This window comes from Solea solea, chromosome 8, assembly GCF_958295425.1.
Source record: "Solea solea chromosome 8, fSolSol10.1, whole genome shotgun sequence".
NCBI lineage: Eukaryota > Metazoa > Chordata > Actinopteri > Pleuronectiformes > Soleidae > Solea > Solea solea.
This window is the reverse complement of record NC_081141.1, coordinates 1,446,497-1,463,269: the sequence shown is the minus strand read 5'-3', so window position 1 is coordinate 1,463,269 and position 16,773 is coordinate 1,446,497. Positions and strand designations below refer to the sequence as shown.

At 42.6% G+C, this 16,773-nt stretch overlaps 1 protein-coding gene across 2 annotated transcripts in view; it reads left to right on the top strand.

The window, feature by feature from the left end:
* Positions 1–16,767, top strand: part of abca2 (ATP-binding cassette, sub-family A (ABC1), member 2) — a 79,644-nt gene extending 62,877 nt beyond the window's left edge. Inside the window, exons 25-49 of one of the 2 annotated variants that reach the window (XM_058635590.1) lie at positions 1,032–1,228; positions 2,128–2,248; positions 2,351–2,641; positions 3,075–3,296; positions 3,876–3,978; positions 4,332–4,657; positions 5,449–5,662; positions 5,876–5,981; positions 6,077–6,188; positions 6,276–6,336; positions 7,029–7,203; positions 7,288–7,403; positions 7,487–7,634; positions 7,871–7,994; positions 9,229–9,361; positions 9,786–9,906; positions 9,985–10,163; positions 10,606–10,747; positions 11,262–11,396; positions 11,807–11,910; positions 11,997–12,089; positions 12,792–12,894; positions 13,534–13,671; positions 13,844–14,053; positions 15,350–16,767. In XM_058635590.1, coding sequence (XP_058491573.1) covers positions 1,032–1,228; positions 2,128–2,248; positions 2,351–2,641; positions 3,075–3,296; positions 3,876–3,978; positions 4,332–4,657; positions 5,449–5,662; positions 5,876–5,981; positions 6,077–6,188; positions 6,276–6,336; positions 7,029–7,203; positions 7,288–7,403; positions 7,487–7,634; positions 7,871–7,994; positions 9,229–9,361; positions 9,786–9,906; positions 9,985–10,163; positions 10,606–10,747; positions 11,262–11,396; positions 11,807–11,910; positions 11,997–12,089; positions 12,792–12,894; positions 13,534–13,671; positions 13,844–14,053; positions 15,350–15,379 — 3,704 coding nt within the window. In that variant the 3' untranslated portion in view covers positions 15,380–16,767. Of the gene's footprint in view, positions 1–1,031; positions 1,229–2,127; positions 2,249–2,350; positions 2,642–3,074; positions 3,297–3,875; positions 3,979–4,331; positions 4,658–5,448; positions 5,663–5,875; positions 5,982–6,076; positions 6,189–6,275; positions 6,337–7,028; positions 7,204–7,287; positions 7,404–7,486; positions 7,635–7,870; positions 7,995–9,228; positions 9,362–9,785; positions 9,907–9,984; positions 10,164–10,605; positions 10,748–11,261; positions 11,397–11,806; positions 11,911–11,996; positions 12,090–12,791; positions 12,895–13,533; positions 13,672–13,843; positions 14,054–15,343 lie in introns of both variants that reach the window. The other variant, XM_058635589.1, reaches the window with a different exon arrangement.
* Positions 16,768–16,773: the final 6 nt, after the last annotated feature.

Genomic DNA, 16,773 nt, shown 5'->3' with positions numbered 1-16,773 from the left:
CAGGCGCTTTAGTTTGAGCCGTCACACAAAAATGTGCTTTTTAAAGGCAAGCTATAAAAATTATATTATTCACTTATAAAGGCCCGAGCATGAATGCTAAGGACCAAAACGGATCCTGGCACGAATTTGTGCATGGAAACTATCGCTTTAATCTTTTTATTATAGATTATTATTATTCTGTGTCATTGTGTCATTTTTGAGGGGATTAACGTGCATAAAAAAACTCTTGAAACTTGTGGACGGTTATATATTCTACTTTCAGCTGATTTTTTTTCACTTATGATTGATATAAAATGCTAATTAATTTTTAAAGATCTTAACCCGATAAATTCCAGGTTTTTGTCACGACTGTAAATATGAATTATTTTAAAGATACTACATGCAAAATATTATTGAATAATTATTATATGATAAGTCCATGATTTATTATGATCAGGGGCGAGAGTAAAACTGATCACTTCCAAGGCAAAAGCCCAGATTTGACACCCAGATGTAATAAAATGCACGTATTATGCTTTAATGAGGTGAGGTTTCAATGGCACATTTTTTGCACTCAACGGCACGAGTGTAACACTTGTTTGTACACAAAATGAAAACAGCCAAAATGATGAAAAAACAATGCTGTTTGTTTGTAAACAGTATTTGCTTCATTTCTTTAAATATTTTGCATTTCACGTCAACAACAACACTGATCTTGTTCTGTTGAACGGGAATAATAGCTGCATTGTTGCTCTGCAAAATTCCTTGCCATGTGAAAATTTGCCTTGACTGGATACTGATTTAAAAGTGAATGTGTGAATAAATTGGACACAAATCTAACGTTAAAAGCTGGTAGTAGTTCATACGTCATCACCTGGATGATTTGATTCTGAGAAAACAGCGGTTTTGAAGCAAATGTTAAGATGTTAATCCTCAGTGAAAGTCTCACTGACTTTGAAGTGATACAGTCATGACTGTAAGAAGGATGAGTGTAAGAGCCTTCACCCTGTGTTGTCTTGTCCTCCCCACTGTGTGTGTGTGTGTGTCCTCAGGACAGGGCAGCCAGCTTCAGCCGTCTTCGTGTCTGTCTCCGTCCTCCTCGCTGTCTCCCTGCTCCGAGGCTCGGGTCACGCAGTTCATCCGACAGTTTGTGGCGTCCTGTCTGCTGGTGTCGGACTCCAACACGGAGCTGTCCTACGTGCTGCCGTCAGAGGCCGTGAAGAAGGGCTGCTTCGAGAGGCTCTTTCAGGTACAGAGGCACAAACTCGGCCTGTAGTTATTATTATTATTATTATTATTATTATCTTTTTTTTTTATTATTATTATTTATTTATTCTCTGACTCTGTGATGTGGGCAACCGGACAGGGGGATGGGGAGACGGAGAAGTGAGCGGGAGAGAGAGAGAGAGAGAGAGAGAGAGAGAGAGAGAGACATTAAACAAATAAACTGAATAAGTTAATTAATTAAATTAAATTAAATTAAATTAAATTAAATTAAATTAAATTAAATTAAATTAAATTAAATTAAACATAAACATAAACATAAACAGAACATACATGACAAAACATAAACATTGAACAGACATTCATTTGTACAACAGGTACAGTTTCTATAGCAATCGTTAACGACCACATGAAGAGAAGGTGTCCGAGCCTACAACAGCTGTATCAGTTTTAAAAGTAAATTCTTATTATAAAGGGGTCAAATGTGTTTGAGGGTGTTCATGTCTTTAGTCGACACATTATGATTCAAACCCATATAGAAAATAGTGGCTGAACACGTGTGAAACCAAGTGTGGATTAAAGAATTATGGAATAAAGAATGGAAATAGTTTATTTTAGGTCCTTAGTTGAAGAAAACCTACACAGCCATTTTCCTAGTTTTCACAACTGTCTAACACAGTTAGACAGTTTTCACAGGAGGCAGATTTATTCATCGTCCTCCTCTTCCTCACGTACACTGGTATAGTGACATTAGATGAAGATGGAGCGAGAGATAAGGGGACTCTAATTATTGTTATTAATTATTTTTCCTTTGCTTATTTATTGTCATTTTTTCTACCGCTGACATGTGATGAAATAAAATCTCTTGTAATGTAAATGAGAGCGTTTTTATATTAGCTGTGATTTCTATGACGTCTCTCTCAGGCTTTAGAGCAGAGCTTGGACAGTCTGGCACTCACCAGTTTTGGGGTGATGGACACCACCTTAGAAGAAGTCTTCCTCAAAGTGTCTGAGGAGGACCAGTCTCTGGAAAACAGCGATGCTGGTGAGATCTCTCCTCTTCATCGTTCATTCATAAAAGTCTTTTCGTTCCTTCTTTGACTCCAGTCTGAGATAAAAACCTGGTTCCTCCTCCGTCTCTGTGCAGACATGAAGGGTTCCCCGGGGAGCAGCTCAGCTGGGAAGTCCTCAGTGGGTTCAGGAGGACTCGGGGTGACGCAGGGTGAGACCGGACCGTCAGTGGAGAGCCAGAAGCCAGAGGTGGAGCTGAGTAATCTCGTGAAGTGTTCTCAGCTGACCCAGAGTCAGACCTCGCTGAAATCCTCCTCATCTGTTGGGTCAGTGCGGGGGGACGAAGGGGGACTCTACGCAGACTTCTACGGGGACTACTGTCCCCTCTTTGACAACGGTCAGGAGTGTGACTCTGCCAGCCTCAGGGGTCAGTCCATGTTCACACTGCAGCCTCACGATCTCTCACACGCAGGTCACACGGAATCTGCTCGTTTATTATATTATAATGTTCATTATTATTATTATTGCTATTATTATTATTATTATTATTATTGTTGTTGTTGTTATTATTATTATTATGATTTTTAATATTTGCATTTTATGCAAATTAGTTTCAGTGCCTTTTTAATCAACAAAATCAATGATATTTCACTGAATGTAAAATAATATAAAAACTTCCACTCATCAAGTTTTTTTATCCTTTGAAATTCACATTTATACAAAACTAGAAACATTCGTCATATGAAAATCAGAATAAGAAAAACGTCCCTCTTCACTGTGAGCGTCCACACAGGCAGACACACACACACACACACACACACACAGCAGTATTTTCAGTCTCTTGTTTCCTTCGTGTCCAGGAGACGCAGAGAACCCCTCGTCCCCAGAGCCGGAGGTCCTGGAGGGGCAGGGCAGCTTCAAACTGGACGGTTGGTGGTTGAAGCTGAGTCAGTTTCACGGCCTCATAGTGAAGCGGTTCCACTGTGCCAAGAGGAACACCAAGGGCCTCTTCTCTCAGATCCTCCTGCCTGCCTTCTTCGTCTGCGTGGCCATGACTGTCGCCTTATCTGTGCCTGAGATCGGTGAGAAGAGTGGAACAGGAAGTCACCCACGCATTAAGACTGTAGATTAAAGCACTGGGTCACAGCTGCAGTGCTGATGGAAACACTGATGTAGACTGTGTTCATCTAATGCAGATGATATGATATGATGAATCACTTTCACTATGAATCAAACTCTAATTACAGTCGTTTGCTGTAATTAAAAGCAGCGAGACCTGCGCTCTCAGGGAGACGGATGCAATCGCAGATATGTAGAGCAATGACTGAGTCATGCTTCAAACTGTGCCTCCCTGATAAAGACTCTTACAGTGATTGATCATTAATGCTGTCGGCACAGTAGTAGAAGAGTTATTCAGAGAGTTCTAAATCATGTTTCATACAAACAATACACAGGAAACCAAGAACTTTAACAAAATAAAAGACAGGAACTGAGCCCAATGGCGTAAAACTGTTTAATACATGATAAATGGTTCTTATATAACCTACTTATGTATTTATGAAGGCAGTAAAGTGATCTTTACAATAAGAAATGTAAATTAAAAACAGTGTAAGCTGCGTCAGTGTTGTTATCCAGGTCTGAATGTTTGCTTTGTCCTACAGGAGATTTGCCCCCGCTGATCTTGTCTCCATCTCAGTATCATAACTACACCCAGCCCAGGGGCAACTTCATTCCCTACGCCAATGAAGACAGACCACAGTACAGGTGACATGACACGTGTCTCCCTGCAGTAATAACCTCTTAGATTGCATGGATCACAAAACGTCATTTCCAGCATCTGGGTGATGTTTTAACTTTGGATTATTGTTTGCAGAAAGGTTTTAAGACGAGCTCATAGAACAACCCCACTATCACCCACTCCTGACCAAAGTGTGGTGAACACATGATCACTAATGATTAAACACAAAAACCTCCCTGAATGCCGCTCCGTTTCATCTGGATCCCGACACACATCGTTTCTTCCTTGGTCCAAAAGGAAGAAACGATGTTCCAGTGGATCCGAATGTAAACCTAAGTGTGAGTAAGTGTGGACTAAAGGAGCTCGTCTCTGTGCTCAGGTCCAAGTTGTCCCCAGACGCCAATCCACAGACGATCACCAACACCCTGCGTCTGCCGTCGGGTGTGGGAGCGACCTGCGTCCTCAAAACCCCCTTCAACAGCACCCTGGACCAACTGGCCCAGACCCTCAACCCCAGCGCCAACAACTCCAAGACCCTGGCCGCACGCTACTTTGACTCCATGTGTCTGGACTCCTTCACGCAGGGCGTCCCGCTGTCCAACTTTGTGCCCCCGCCTCCTTCACCGGCGCCCTCGGACGACCCAGACCCTCGCTTCGAGGACGGGCCGTGGAACTTCACCGTCGCACCTCCAACCACCGTCCACGGTGAGTCCGTCTCATGTTGAACTGTGATGACAAGACAACTGTAACATAAGAAGATGATAAGCAGCAGCAGGAAATGAAAGGACTGGTGTGTATGTGTGGTGTGTAAGTTTTCAATTAAACTTTATTTATACAGTACTTTTCATACAAAGTGCTTCACAGGATAAAAACAACCAGTAACCATCTGGTATTATGTATTAAAACAGTCAGAGAGAGAAGTGAGGAAGTGGAGGGAGTTAGGAAAGGAAGTGAGGAATCGAGGGAAAACACTGCAGACTGAAATACTCATGATCTAAATTGTAAAATGTAACAGATAAAATAAAATTGTAAATCAGTAAATCATTCTGTAAAACCATGAAAAAAACCATGAAATTACCAACATTCACCCTAAATGACTTCAATATAAATCAAATCAATATTTCTGTCAAGCTTAAAGGTATATAAGCTATATATTTTTATGCTATATCCCAATATATACGAGATATATCAGAATACACTGTAAAAATAAAAAAAATACACTGCAATAAACTAAAACATCTGACGTTACATGATCTTAAAATACAGTTATTATTACCGTTCATGTCAGATAAAACTTTTTAATGTTAAATGAAGGATATTATTTACGCGCTATAACAAAAACAAATAGGCTTGAATTTAAGAAGTGTTATTAATGCAAATGTGTGAAATACACACACTTATAATATGACGATTTCCATCACGCCATGGATTTATTCCCCGGCTTTAAACGTGAGTAACCTTTAATAACTTTCTATGTTTCCTTTGTGTTTCTTCAGAGCCTGTGACCTCTCCTCCCACCCTCCCCCTCTCCATCCACGAGCCGGTGCGCTGCACCTGCTCCATGCAGGGCACGGGCTTCTCCTGCCCCAGCGGGGTCGGGGGGCGGCCCCCGCTCATGAAGGTGGTGACGGGCGACATCCTGGTGGACGTCACGGGCCGCAACGTCTCCGAGTATCTGCTGTTCACGTCCGACAGACTGCGGCTGCACAGGTAACCACAGGAGAGGGTGTGTTTCCGTTTGCTTTCACACTTTAGTGACGAGACAACGAGCAAGAAAAGTGTCTCATCTGTCGGTTAATGCAGGAAAACCGGAGTCAAATCCCGGGGATTCATGTGAACATACGACACATAAACGCTGCAACAGTGAGCTCAGACGTTTCTTACCCAAAGTCTTAGCTTCATCATCGACTTTGCTCTCGACAGATACGGTGGTCTCACGGTGGGAAACATCCAGAAGTCCATCCCAGCGTCGTTTGGGAGAAATATACCACCAATGGTTCGCAAGATCGCCGTCCGCAGATCAGCTCAGGTATGACCTCTGAACTCTCTCACACACACACACACACACACACACACACACACACAGACAGCTTCTGACAGAGCAACATCTGGTGTGGTGTTCAGGTTCTGTACAACAACAAAGGTTACCACAGCATGCCCACGTATCTCAACGTCCTCAACAACGCCATCCTGCGCTCCAACCTGCCGGCGTCCAAGGGAAACCCTGCTGCCTACGGTAACCACAGAGAACACTTCTATATGTAATAATATAAAGTTATTAGTATTATAAAGGTTAAGAGTGTGAGTGTTTACGACTGTGCAGGTATCACGCTGACAAACCACCCGATGAATCGGACCAGCGCCAGTTTGTCTCTGGACTACTTGTGAGTACCGGCGTCGTGAATGTAACGTAACATCTGGAAATGTCATTGTTTTATAACACATGCCAAGAAATAAACCGGGTGTTATGTTAAATGAAGGGTAAGAACTTTGTTGTAAACAGTAAACATTAGATATTTATATATATAAGATGGAGAGAGATGTTATTTAGAGGCTTTACCTTTAAACTTGACAGAAATCACATGAATGAAGTGACGTGCGTCGGAAAGGGCGAAAGAAGAACTCTATTTGAATGAAGGTCTATAGGAAAATGAGATTAATCGGCTCAGTAAACATCGTTCTGAGGAGTTCATGTTCTCAATCACTAGTTTCAGTTTCTTTTGTTCATTAAAATACAATCTGTCGATAAGATTTTGTTCAACTTCGATGCACATTTTGAGAACTATGTTCCCATTTAGAGGGAAAAAGACGATAAAGGACGACATGAGTGGACACCTGTGTGGTTGATAGCTGATAACTTGCCTGGTTGCAGGCGACACCTTTAAATTTACAGTTTGAATTGCAAGTCAAGGTTAATTTTGCCACAGGAAGACTATTTTTACTTTTTATACATGGTTTATGAATGTTACAGAAAGTCTGAATGGTGGCTTAAGTATAACTGTCCCCTCCCCTCCCCTCCCCTCCCCTCCCCTCCTCTCCTCTCCTCTCCCCTCCCCTCCCCTCCCCTCCTCTCCAGGCTGCAGGGAACAGACGTGGTGATCGCCATCTTCATCATCGTCGCCATGTCCTTTGTTCCAGCCAGCTTTGTGGTTTTCTTGGTGGCAGAGAAATCCACCAAAGCCAAACACCTGCAGTTTGTGAGCGGCTGTGACCCGGTCATCTACTGGCTGGCTAACTACATATGGGACATGGTGAGCCGGGTTGTAGATGGAGTGCGACAGGCAGGAAATGCCGTCTGTGTCTGTGTCTGTGTCTGAACACGTTCTTCTCCTCAGCTGAATTACCTGGTTCCCGCCACGTGCTGCGTCATTATCCTGTTTGTGTTCGACCTGCCCGCCTACACCTCGCCCACGAACTTCCCCGCCGTCCTCTCCTTGTTTCTTCTTTACGGGTAAGACAAACACTTTGTTCTTCTTCTCTTCATCATATTCTCAGTATTATATTGAAATATATGGTCATGACTGTGTCCTCCAGGTGGTCCATCACTCCCATCATGTACCCAGCGTCCTTCTGGTTCGAGGTTCCCAGCACAGCGTACGTGTTCCTCATCGTCATCAACCTCTTCATAGGCATCACGGCAACGGTCGCTACCTTCCTCCTGCAGCTGTTTGAACACGATAAGGTCAGTTTGCTGTATTGTCCTGTATTTGTATTTGTGTTGTGTATTATAACGTGTGTAACTGTTAGTGAAGGCTTAACCAGGGACAGGGGTTGCAAGTTAGTCTTGATGAGAAACCAGTTTGCATCTGTGTTATATGTGATATTTGATTTATATATATATTTATATCATATTTGTTATTGATATTTGATATTTGCTATGAAACCATGTGTTTGTCAATAATCTATTTTCTCCTGCAGGATCTGAAGAGAGTCAACAGCTACATGAAATCCTGTTTCCTCATCTTCCCCAACTACAACCTGGGTCATGGTCTGATGGAGATGGCCTACAACGAGTACATCAACGAGTACTACGCTAAAATAGGTGAGTACTCGTCACTGAGGACGTCCCGTACTTTACCACACACACACACACACACCCTGTATGTCTTTAAACTCTATAAAGAGTTTTATAACTGTGGCGTTCATCCTATAGAACAATGACACGTAGAACTATGGGACGTAGAACAATGACACGTAGAACAAAGACACGTAGAACAAAGACACAGAACAATGAGACGTAGAACAATGACACAGAACAATGAGACGTAGAATGATGACACATAGAACAATGAGACGTAGAACAATGACACAGAACAATGAGACGTAGAACAAAGAGACATAGAACAATGAGACGTAGAACAAAGAGACATAGAACAATGAGACGTAGAACAATGACACAGAACAATGAGACGTAGAATGATGACACATAGAACAATGAGACGTAGAACAATGACACAGAACAATGAGACGTAGAACAATGACACAGAACAATGAGACGTAGAACAAAGAGACATAGAACAATGAGACGTAGAACAATGACACAGAACAATGAGACGTAGAATGATGACACATAGAACAATGAGACGTAGAACAAAGAGACATAGAACAATGAGATATAGATCAATGAGACGTAGAACAATGAGACGTAGAACAATGACACGTAGAACAATGACACATAGAACAATGAGGAGACATAGAACATAAAAACAGGCTGCTGGTAACATCCCGTGCTGTGTGTGCAGCGCGTGGCCAAGAGGAAAGGAACTGGTCACGTAACTGTAAGGTCACTGGTTCAATCCTAGGACAGGCCAAGGGCTGGAGTGCTCCTGAGCAAGGCACCCACTTCACTACCACTAATTGGTGTGTGTGCCAGAATGACTAATTCTAAAATAATATTAATAACAAGTTTCTCTGTCATAGAGAATAATAAAGCAAGTCTTCTTACGATCAAATAGAGGTGAGACTCACACGGTAACTCATGGTAAAATATCACAATTCTGTGATCATTTTATTTTGCAAGACAATCGTGTAACTCTGCGTCCCGACGCCGATCTTAGAACATAAACTGACCCTAAAATGTTTAAGTGCAGGATTTAGAGTTGTTTGTTCTTTTGCATGTCATCGAATGGGGGGCCACATGTGGCCCGCAGGCCACCAGTTTGACACCTCTGCTGTAAACAGATGTAGGGTTACGCTTATATATTATATTTGTGTATATTATGTAGCTGTAAGTTTATTTCTTTGTTTTTCTAACTCGTGTAACTTTGTGCTTTCAGGCCAGTTTGACAAGATGAAGTCACCGTTTGAGTGGGACATTGTGACTCGAAGTCTCGTTGCCATGACAATAGAGGGCTTTGTTGGCTTCCTCATCACCATCCTTTGCCAGTACAACTTCCTCAGGAAACCCTCGTGAGTGTTGTGTGTGTCAGTTGCCGTCCTCTCTACCGCGGCCATTTTACACACGTCTTATTTAGTTTGTGTCGTAAGATTCTAGGTGTCTGTCTTATTTCTATTGTCTGAACATGATGTGCAGCCAGTTGGGACACTTTCTGTCACTGACAATCTTAATCTTATTTGTTCAACATCAATACATTCAGAAATGTAATTTATTTGCAATACACGCAAAAAGAAATCTCCTTTTCCTTTAATTGCCCGTTTGTGCTCGGAAGAAAATAATAAATAATCTGTTACAGTTTTGCAAGTGGAATGTTTTCTGCGTTCGTCACTGGAAGTCTTTTCCTTTGAAAGTACATCTGTTACATAAAGGTTTCAATCAGAGATTTTAGGGTTTTCTTGCTTTTTGAGTTCAATGCTGTTTGTGTTGACCGTCCAGGAGAGTGCCGGTCAGCTGCCAGCCGATCGACGACGACGACGTAGACGTGGCCTGTGAGAGGAGGAGAGTGCTGCGAGGAGACGCCGACAATGACATGCTGAAGATTGAGAACCTGACAAAGGTGCAACACAGTCAAAGAGGCTTTTGTTTACAATAAAAGTGAACTGACAACAAAGTGATGCTCCGGTTTGTCCCTCAGGTGTATAAATCCAGGAAGATGGGTCGGATCCTGGCGGTGGACCGGCTCTGTCTGGGCGTCCAGCCTGGAGAGTGTTTTGGACTGCTGGGGGTGAACGGAGCCGGGAAGACCACCACGTTCAAGATGCTGACGGGAGATGAGTGCACCACGGGAGGGGAGGCTTTCATTAACAGCCGGAGGTCAGTGTGTGTTGGGAATATTTGGTATCGCTCAGAGATAACCTCATCACACGGCGTTTGATGAGGTTTGAGACATTTTCTTGCTAAACGTTTTCAGGATTGTTTTCAGTCTTTTGAACTGATTTGCAGTTCGGCATTGATTTGATTCCACTGCCTCTTCCTGTGACGACGCAGAGCAGGCACTAAAGCAAGTATCGGACGGTATCGGATTCTACATTTTTATCCGTCCGATATCCGACCCAATGATTTTGACCAGTATCAGACTGATACCAATATTGACCGATACCGATTTCCATCCCTACATGAACAGAATAATGATAACCCGCCCCCTGCATATTCTCAGATACTGGTTCTTATAGAAATGTTATTGTACTAAAGTGACAATAAAGATCTTAACACCTGGTTTTTGTGTGTGTGTGTGTGTGTGTGCGTGTGCGTGCAGTATCCTGAGGGACCTGTTACACGTGCAGCAGAGTATTGGCTACTGTCCACAGTTTGACGCCCTGTTTGACGACCTGACAGCCAGGGAACACCTGGAGCTCTACACTCGCCTTCGTGGCATTCCCTGGAAAGACCAGGAGAGGGTAGGATGCCACACACACACACACACACACACACGTCACAGATGTGCGGCAAACCAAAATGATTCAGGGGAGAGAAAACACAACAGCTTTCAGTAATAATGCATTTCACATTTTACTTCAGTTGCTCTTTAAAATCAATTATTTAGATGAAATAAATCAAAGTGAGCACTGTCCCAAGTTGTTAAAAGTAAGGATCTCTATAAACATCAGTGCTAATGGCCAGAAGATGAATGTATTTTTAGCAAATGGTGCATCGTTAGCAAACAAAAAGAGCAGGCAAAGAAGAAATGAGAGCATTCAATCATGTCATCACTGAAGCCCGGTGAGAGCCGGAGTGGATTTAAACCTGGATGTATTAGAATGAGACTCCAGTAGTTTCTATTAAGACCTTCTTTAACATGTTTCTTGATTTGTGAGTATCATGTTATCTTTTAGACACGGTTATAGAATTAAAACACATCATCTCACACTCACTGGAACTGTGCTGCACGTGTTACCCTTTTTTGCCCTGTAGGTGGTGCAGTGGGCACTGGAGAAGCTGGAGTTGTCCAAGTACGCAGACAAACCCGCCGGCACGTACAGTGGAGGAAACAAACGCAAGCTCTCCACGGCCATTGCTCTGATTGGATATCCTTCACTCATCTTCCTGGTAAGAGGTTTCAGGGGAGGCCCCGCCCACTCTGCGATCCTTCCCTTCTTCATGTAAAGCTTAATTCTTTTTGTGTGGTGCTGTTTCAGCAGCTGCTCTTTAACGACATTACCTACATTACATTAAATGAACCCCGCTGATCTGAGAAAGACACACAAACTGAGGTCAAGGTCTACTTCAGCACCATGGACAGTGACACAGAGCTGACACCTAGTTCATTTGCACAGTCCGTGTTGGGTTTGCGTGAGTGGACGTATATCAGGGCCTTTAAATTCAATCCTGGGGCCGCCTCTGGTTTAAAGAAGTAGATTTAGATTTAGTGACAGATTATTCTCAGATTATTCTCAGATTATTCTCAGATTATTCTCACGTGCAACTTTATTCTTATCGATGTTTCCTGGTGTTTCCAGGATGAGCCGACCACTGGGATGGACCCCAAAGCTCGCAGGTTCCTCTGGAATTTAATCCTGGACATCATCAAGACCGGCCGCTCAGTGGTGCTGACATCACACAGGTGAGACGCGTCCACAGTGTGTTCATTATACACTGTTCATACACAGTATGTGTTGTTGTTGACGACGACGGTGTTCTCTGCTGTAGCATGGAGGAGTGTGAGGCTCTGTGCACCAGACTGGGCATCATGGTGAATGGCAGGTTCAAATGCCTGGGCAGCATCCAACACCTGAAGAACAGGTGAGGAGGAAGAAAATAATCAGCAGAACATCATTTGTAGATTTCATTTGTCATCTTTTAAACTCTGTCCCCCTCAAAAAGTAGTAAAACCACACTTTTTTATGTCGACCATAATCTATATCCATCCATCGTCTACCACGTAATCCTGCACATGAGGATCCCAACTGACACCCTGGACATAATCTACATTGTGATTTAAAGCTGTTATTATTGTTCTTCTACCAAGAATATTGACAGTATTTAAGTTAATAACATTAATAATGTGACACAAAGTATCCCTGACCATGTTCAAGTCTACAGCACAGGCACAGGTTACGTAGAAAAACACGCAGATACAGAAAAAGATGAGAATAAAAACAATGTAACATAACATTTGCATGAGCTCATGTATGAAACACCAGAGAGAAGAAGATCTAAAAGTCTCCAGGTCCTGCAGTTCCAGAGTCTGGGGGGGCGGCCGCAGCAAAGACTTCAGTCTGGTTTTAGGATCCTCCAGCAGCAGTTGGTCAGAGGACCTTAAGGCTGTGGTTGTGTATTATTGAGGGCTTTAAAAACAATGAATACAACTGATCTGCTTGTCAAATTTAAAAAGGCTGTCAAAATTCACCCATTAACACTCTGTCAGACTCTGTTCAGACTGTTGACATTTACACTGTGACGAGTATAAACCAGCGTCTGCACTGCTGTCATCTCGTGGTCCAGGTTTGGAGACGGTTACATGATCACAGTGAGGACCAAGAGCAGCTCCACAGTGAAGGAGGTGGTTCGATTCTTCAACAGAAACTTCCCTGAGGCTGTGCTCAAGGTACAACAACTGTCTGTCAACACCGTGACTTACACCAGATTCATCCGCTTTGTTACCGTTACAGAAAATCACAGAGATTCACAGCCTATAGTAAAATTCATGAGATATAATCTAAGAAAAAGAAAGATTATATACAATAATATATTTACCTCTGTGTAAACAGTATAAATATGAAGAATACAAAAGAAAATGGTGGAGCAGAAGTTGTGTGGCCTTGCTTCTCATAAACTGAACTGAAATTATATATAAACTGAGGATTTAATGTTAATTAAAGGCATTAAAGTGATTAAAGTTTAACTTGATTTCCAATTATTTTATATTACTTTGATCAAACAGATATAAAAAGCACATCATTTAAGATTATGATTCTGCATTAAAGTAATAGAATTAGCTAAAAAGACCATGGCGTAGCTGATTATATAAAAATATAAATATATTAATATAAAAATTCAATTTTTAGCAACATTTGAAGCTGATTTTTGCTTCATACATAGAAGTGAAAGTGAGTTATGGAACAGTGCTGCTGAGGACGCGGCGGACCTCAGTCCTCAGTCAACGTTCTCACGTCTTTCCTGAAAAAGACACATTCTACATTTCATATTTCTGAGTGAGGTCTTCTGTGTGTGGTCTTGTTTGCAGGAGCGTCACCACACCAAGGTCCAGTACCAGCTGAAGTCAGAGTGGCTCTCTCTGGCTCAGGTGTTCAGTAAGATGGAGCAGGTGGTGGAGGTCCTGGGTATCGAAGACTACTCTGTCAGTCAGACCACACTGGACAACGTGAGTCCTTGATCCAGCTTAGAACCTGGTTTTATTGTCCCTCCCAATTCATCCTGAATCCTCAAATCTGATCATAAAAAAAACACAATAACATGTGATTTTTACATTCATTAGCACAGATATAGTGATTTATAGCAGCATGAGTAGAGGTTTGACCTTTTTTGTCCCACAGGTATTTGTCAACTTCGCAAAGAAGCAGAGCGACAACTTGGAGCAGCAGGAGGTGCTGCCCCCAGGTGGCGCTCAGTCGCCTCTGCAGCACATCTTCAGCCTCCTGAAGTCTCGACCGGCAAACACGGAGCTCAATGCTCTGATCAGCGAGGCGCCGGAGGAGCTGGAGAGCGACGATGACGAAGGACTAATCAGCTTTGAAGAAGAAAGGGTGAGTGGGTCACATAAAAAAAAAAAACGATATGTTTATTTATTTTTATTTTATTTTCATTATTTCTCTCAAAGTGAACACTTTTTTATGGCGATCAAAGCGATAAATGAAAGTGGTTTAATATTTCGTCCACGACGACACATTTAAACGTCATTTAATTTAAAAGTTGGGGGAAATATTATATGGTTTTAAAAAGATAAGGACAGAGAGAGAGAGAGAGAGAGAGAGAGAGAGAGGAAGGAAGGACACAAACGAGGGAGAGATAGAACGAGGTTAATGACATATAATGAAGTCATATTCATACCCTGGGTATGAGTGAGTGAGTGTGAGTGAGTGAGTGAGTGTGAGAGAGTGAGTGAGTGTGAGTGCACCACAGGAATTCCCTCAGTATTCTAGGTCTATAGCAGCATAACTAACTATAAGCTTTATTAAAAAGGAAGGTTTTAAGTCTAACTTCAAATACAGAGACAGGCTCCGCCTCCCGGACTGTCACTGGGAGCTGGTTCCACAGGAGAGGAGGAGCCTGGTAACTGAAGGCTCCACCTCCCATGCTGCTCTTTTAGAACCACAAGTAAACCTGCATGTGAACAAAGTGATGTGTTGGGATGATCAGGTCAAACTAGGCGGGGCTAATCCAGACGTAAACATTATGAGATCCACATAATTATACCAGCAGGTTTCCTCAAGCATGAATCACATCAAATCCACATCATTTTTCTTTTATTTCAGTGCTTTACTTTATATTTGAAACATTTTCCACGAACAATAGCGAGGACTCGAACAGGACGACATAGTTGTGTGTTTTATCCAACTTTATTTATAAAGCACTTAAAAAAACAACAACAGCTGAAACAAAGTGCTGTACAACAGAGATAAATAAGATAAATAAAATGTAAGAAATGACATCATAGGTCTAGACAACCAACAATAAAACAATAAAATATTGTAGGAAGTATTAACAAAAACACAAATGAAAAGGTCATACAATAAAACTATAAGATAAAACCCAATGTCTCATACTGGGTTGAAAGCCAAAGAGTAAAAATGGGTTTTAAGACAGACCGTCTTGGAATCCCACGCCGGGGTTGATGAGGTTGCTCCAAGTCACCCACGACTTAGTGGAATGCACCAACGTTACATCTACGTGTACACGTCTACAGGCGAGTGCAGGAGGAAGTAGCAGAAGGTCCTGTTCACTGGCTTTGAAGACACAACGACTGCATGGATGATCTCACATTCTGCAGGGACCGTGTGACCGTGTGACTGTGTGTGTGTGTGTGTGTTTGGCAGGTGCAGCTCTCCTTCAACACAGACACTCTCTGTTGAAAACGAGCCACTGACGGTGCAGGGAGACGAGGGGAGGAGCAGAGAGGGCGATGTCCTGGGAGGAGAGAACGCAGCTGCTCACTTCACCCCGGCGAGGACCAACACTCTCTGCACGACGGAACATGGGACCACTAGTTCAGTATTTTCCCCCCGACTCTTAACTCCCAGCTGAGGAAGCTCGGGTCAGATCACAGGAAGTGCATGGAGAGACAAAATGGCAGCAGCATCAGCAGCAGCAGCAGCCAACACTTGGTTGTAACACCTGACCCTGGAATGTTTCCATATTCATTGTTTCCATACGTGTGTGTCACCCGACGGCTGCTGGGAACAGCAGGTAAGGCGCCTTCGCTCCAGCCTGAACATGTGACCATGGTGAAATGTTAAAATTGAAAACACTAGAGGTCACTCTGCGTGTGGACGGCGCGTCCAGAGCGTCCCGTGATGACGCTGATTCCCGGTGGTGTTATGTAATAGTCTATTTTTCTGGGGCAAGAAAAACTATTTATTTTGGATATGGACGCAGCTGAAGACGGAGGCATGAGATTTATTTTGCGATATCAGAGGGTTTCCGGGAGAGAGCGTGAGCTGGGGACCTGTGTGTGTGTGTGTGTGTGTGTGATACCTGGTTTTCGTCCGGATGGTGCCTCTCTCTTCTAACACCTTGTTTTGACGCTGTACATTTCGGTCTCTTTCTACTGAATGCTCTTTCTTTCTTTTGTGCTTTGAACATATCTCGATGTTGTGTAACGCAGACCTTGTATTATAATAGTTACGCTCCTCTGAAGGTAATGCACTACATCACTGTGATACTCAGAGACTCCTCCTGCTGCAGGACGCGTGTTATTCTCTGCAGAACTTCTCATTTATTCCGCACACTCAGAGATTCTCTGACGTTGTGTGGGCATGTGTTGAGTTTGGAGTTGTACGCTGTCACTCTGTCACAGACGACTGCACATCAACGCTTTGGTGAGTTTGTTTTTCCTTTTCTTTTTTCTCTGAGAATGTAAACTGTAGGGAAATTGGATGCTTAAATATTTGAATTATTGTACAATAAAATGAACTTCATTAATACATAAGGAATATTAATGACCACACCACTGATCTCTGTGCGTCTAAACTTCAGCGGGACTTGTGGAGCGTTGACTATTAAATCATTTAAGTTTCCAATGAAATAAAAGAATCAGAGATCAGTCGAATGCAAAACTGATTTCAATGTGTTTATGGACTCAAACAATGAAGAGGTAACTCCCGTCACCAGCAACCACTGGAGTGATAAATATCTTTTTTCTATACTTAACATGGATGTATGACTGTATTCTGTGTGTTGTTTGGACACAAATGACCTTTAGCTTTGGAGCTCATGTATGATTAAACATGTTGTTTATGAACTCTGC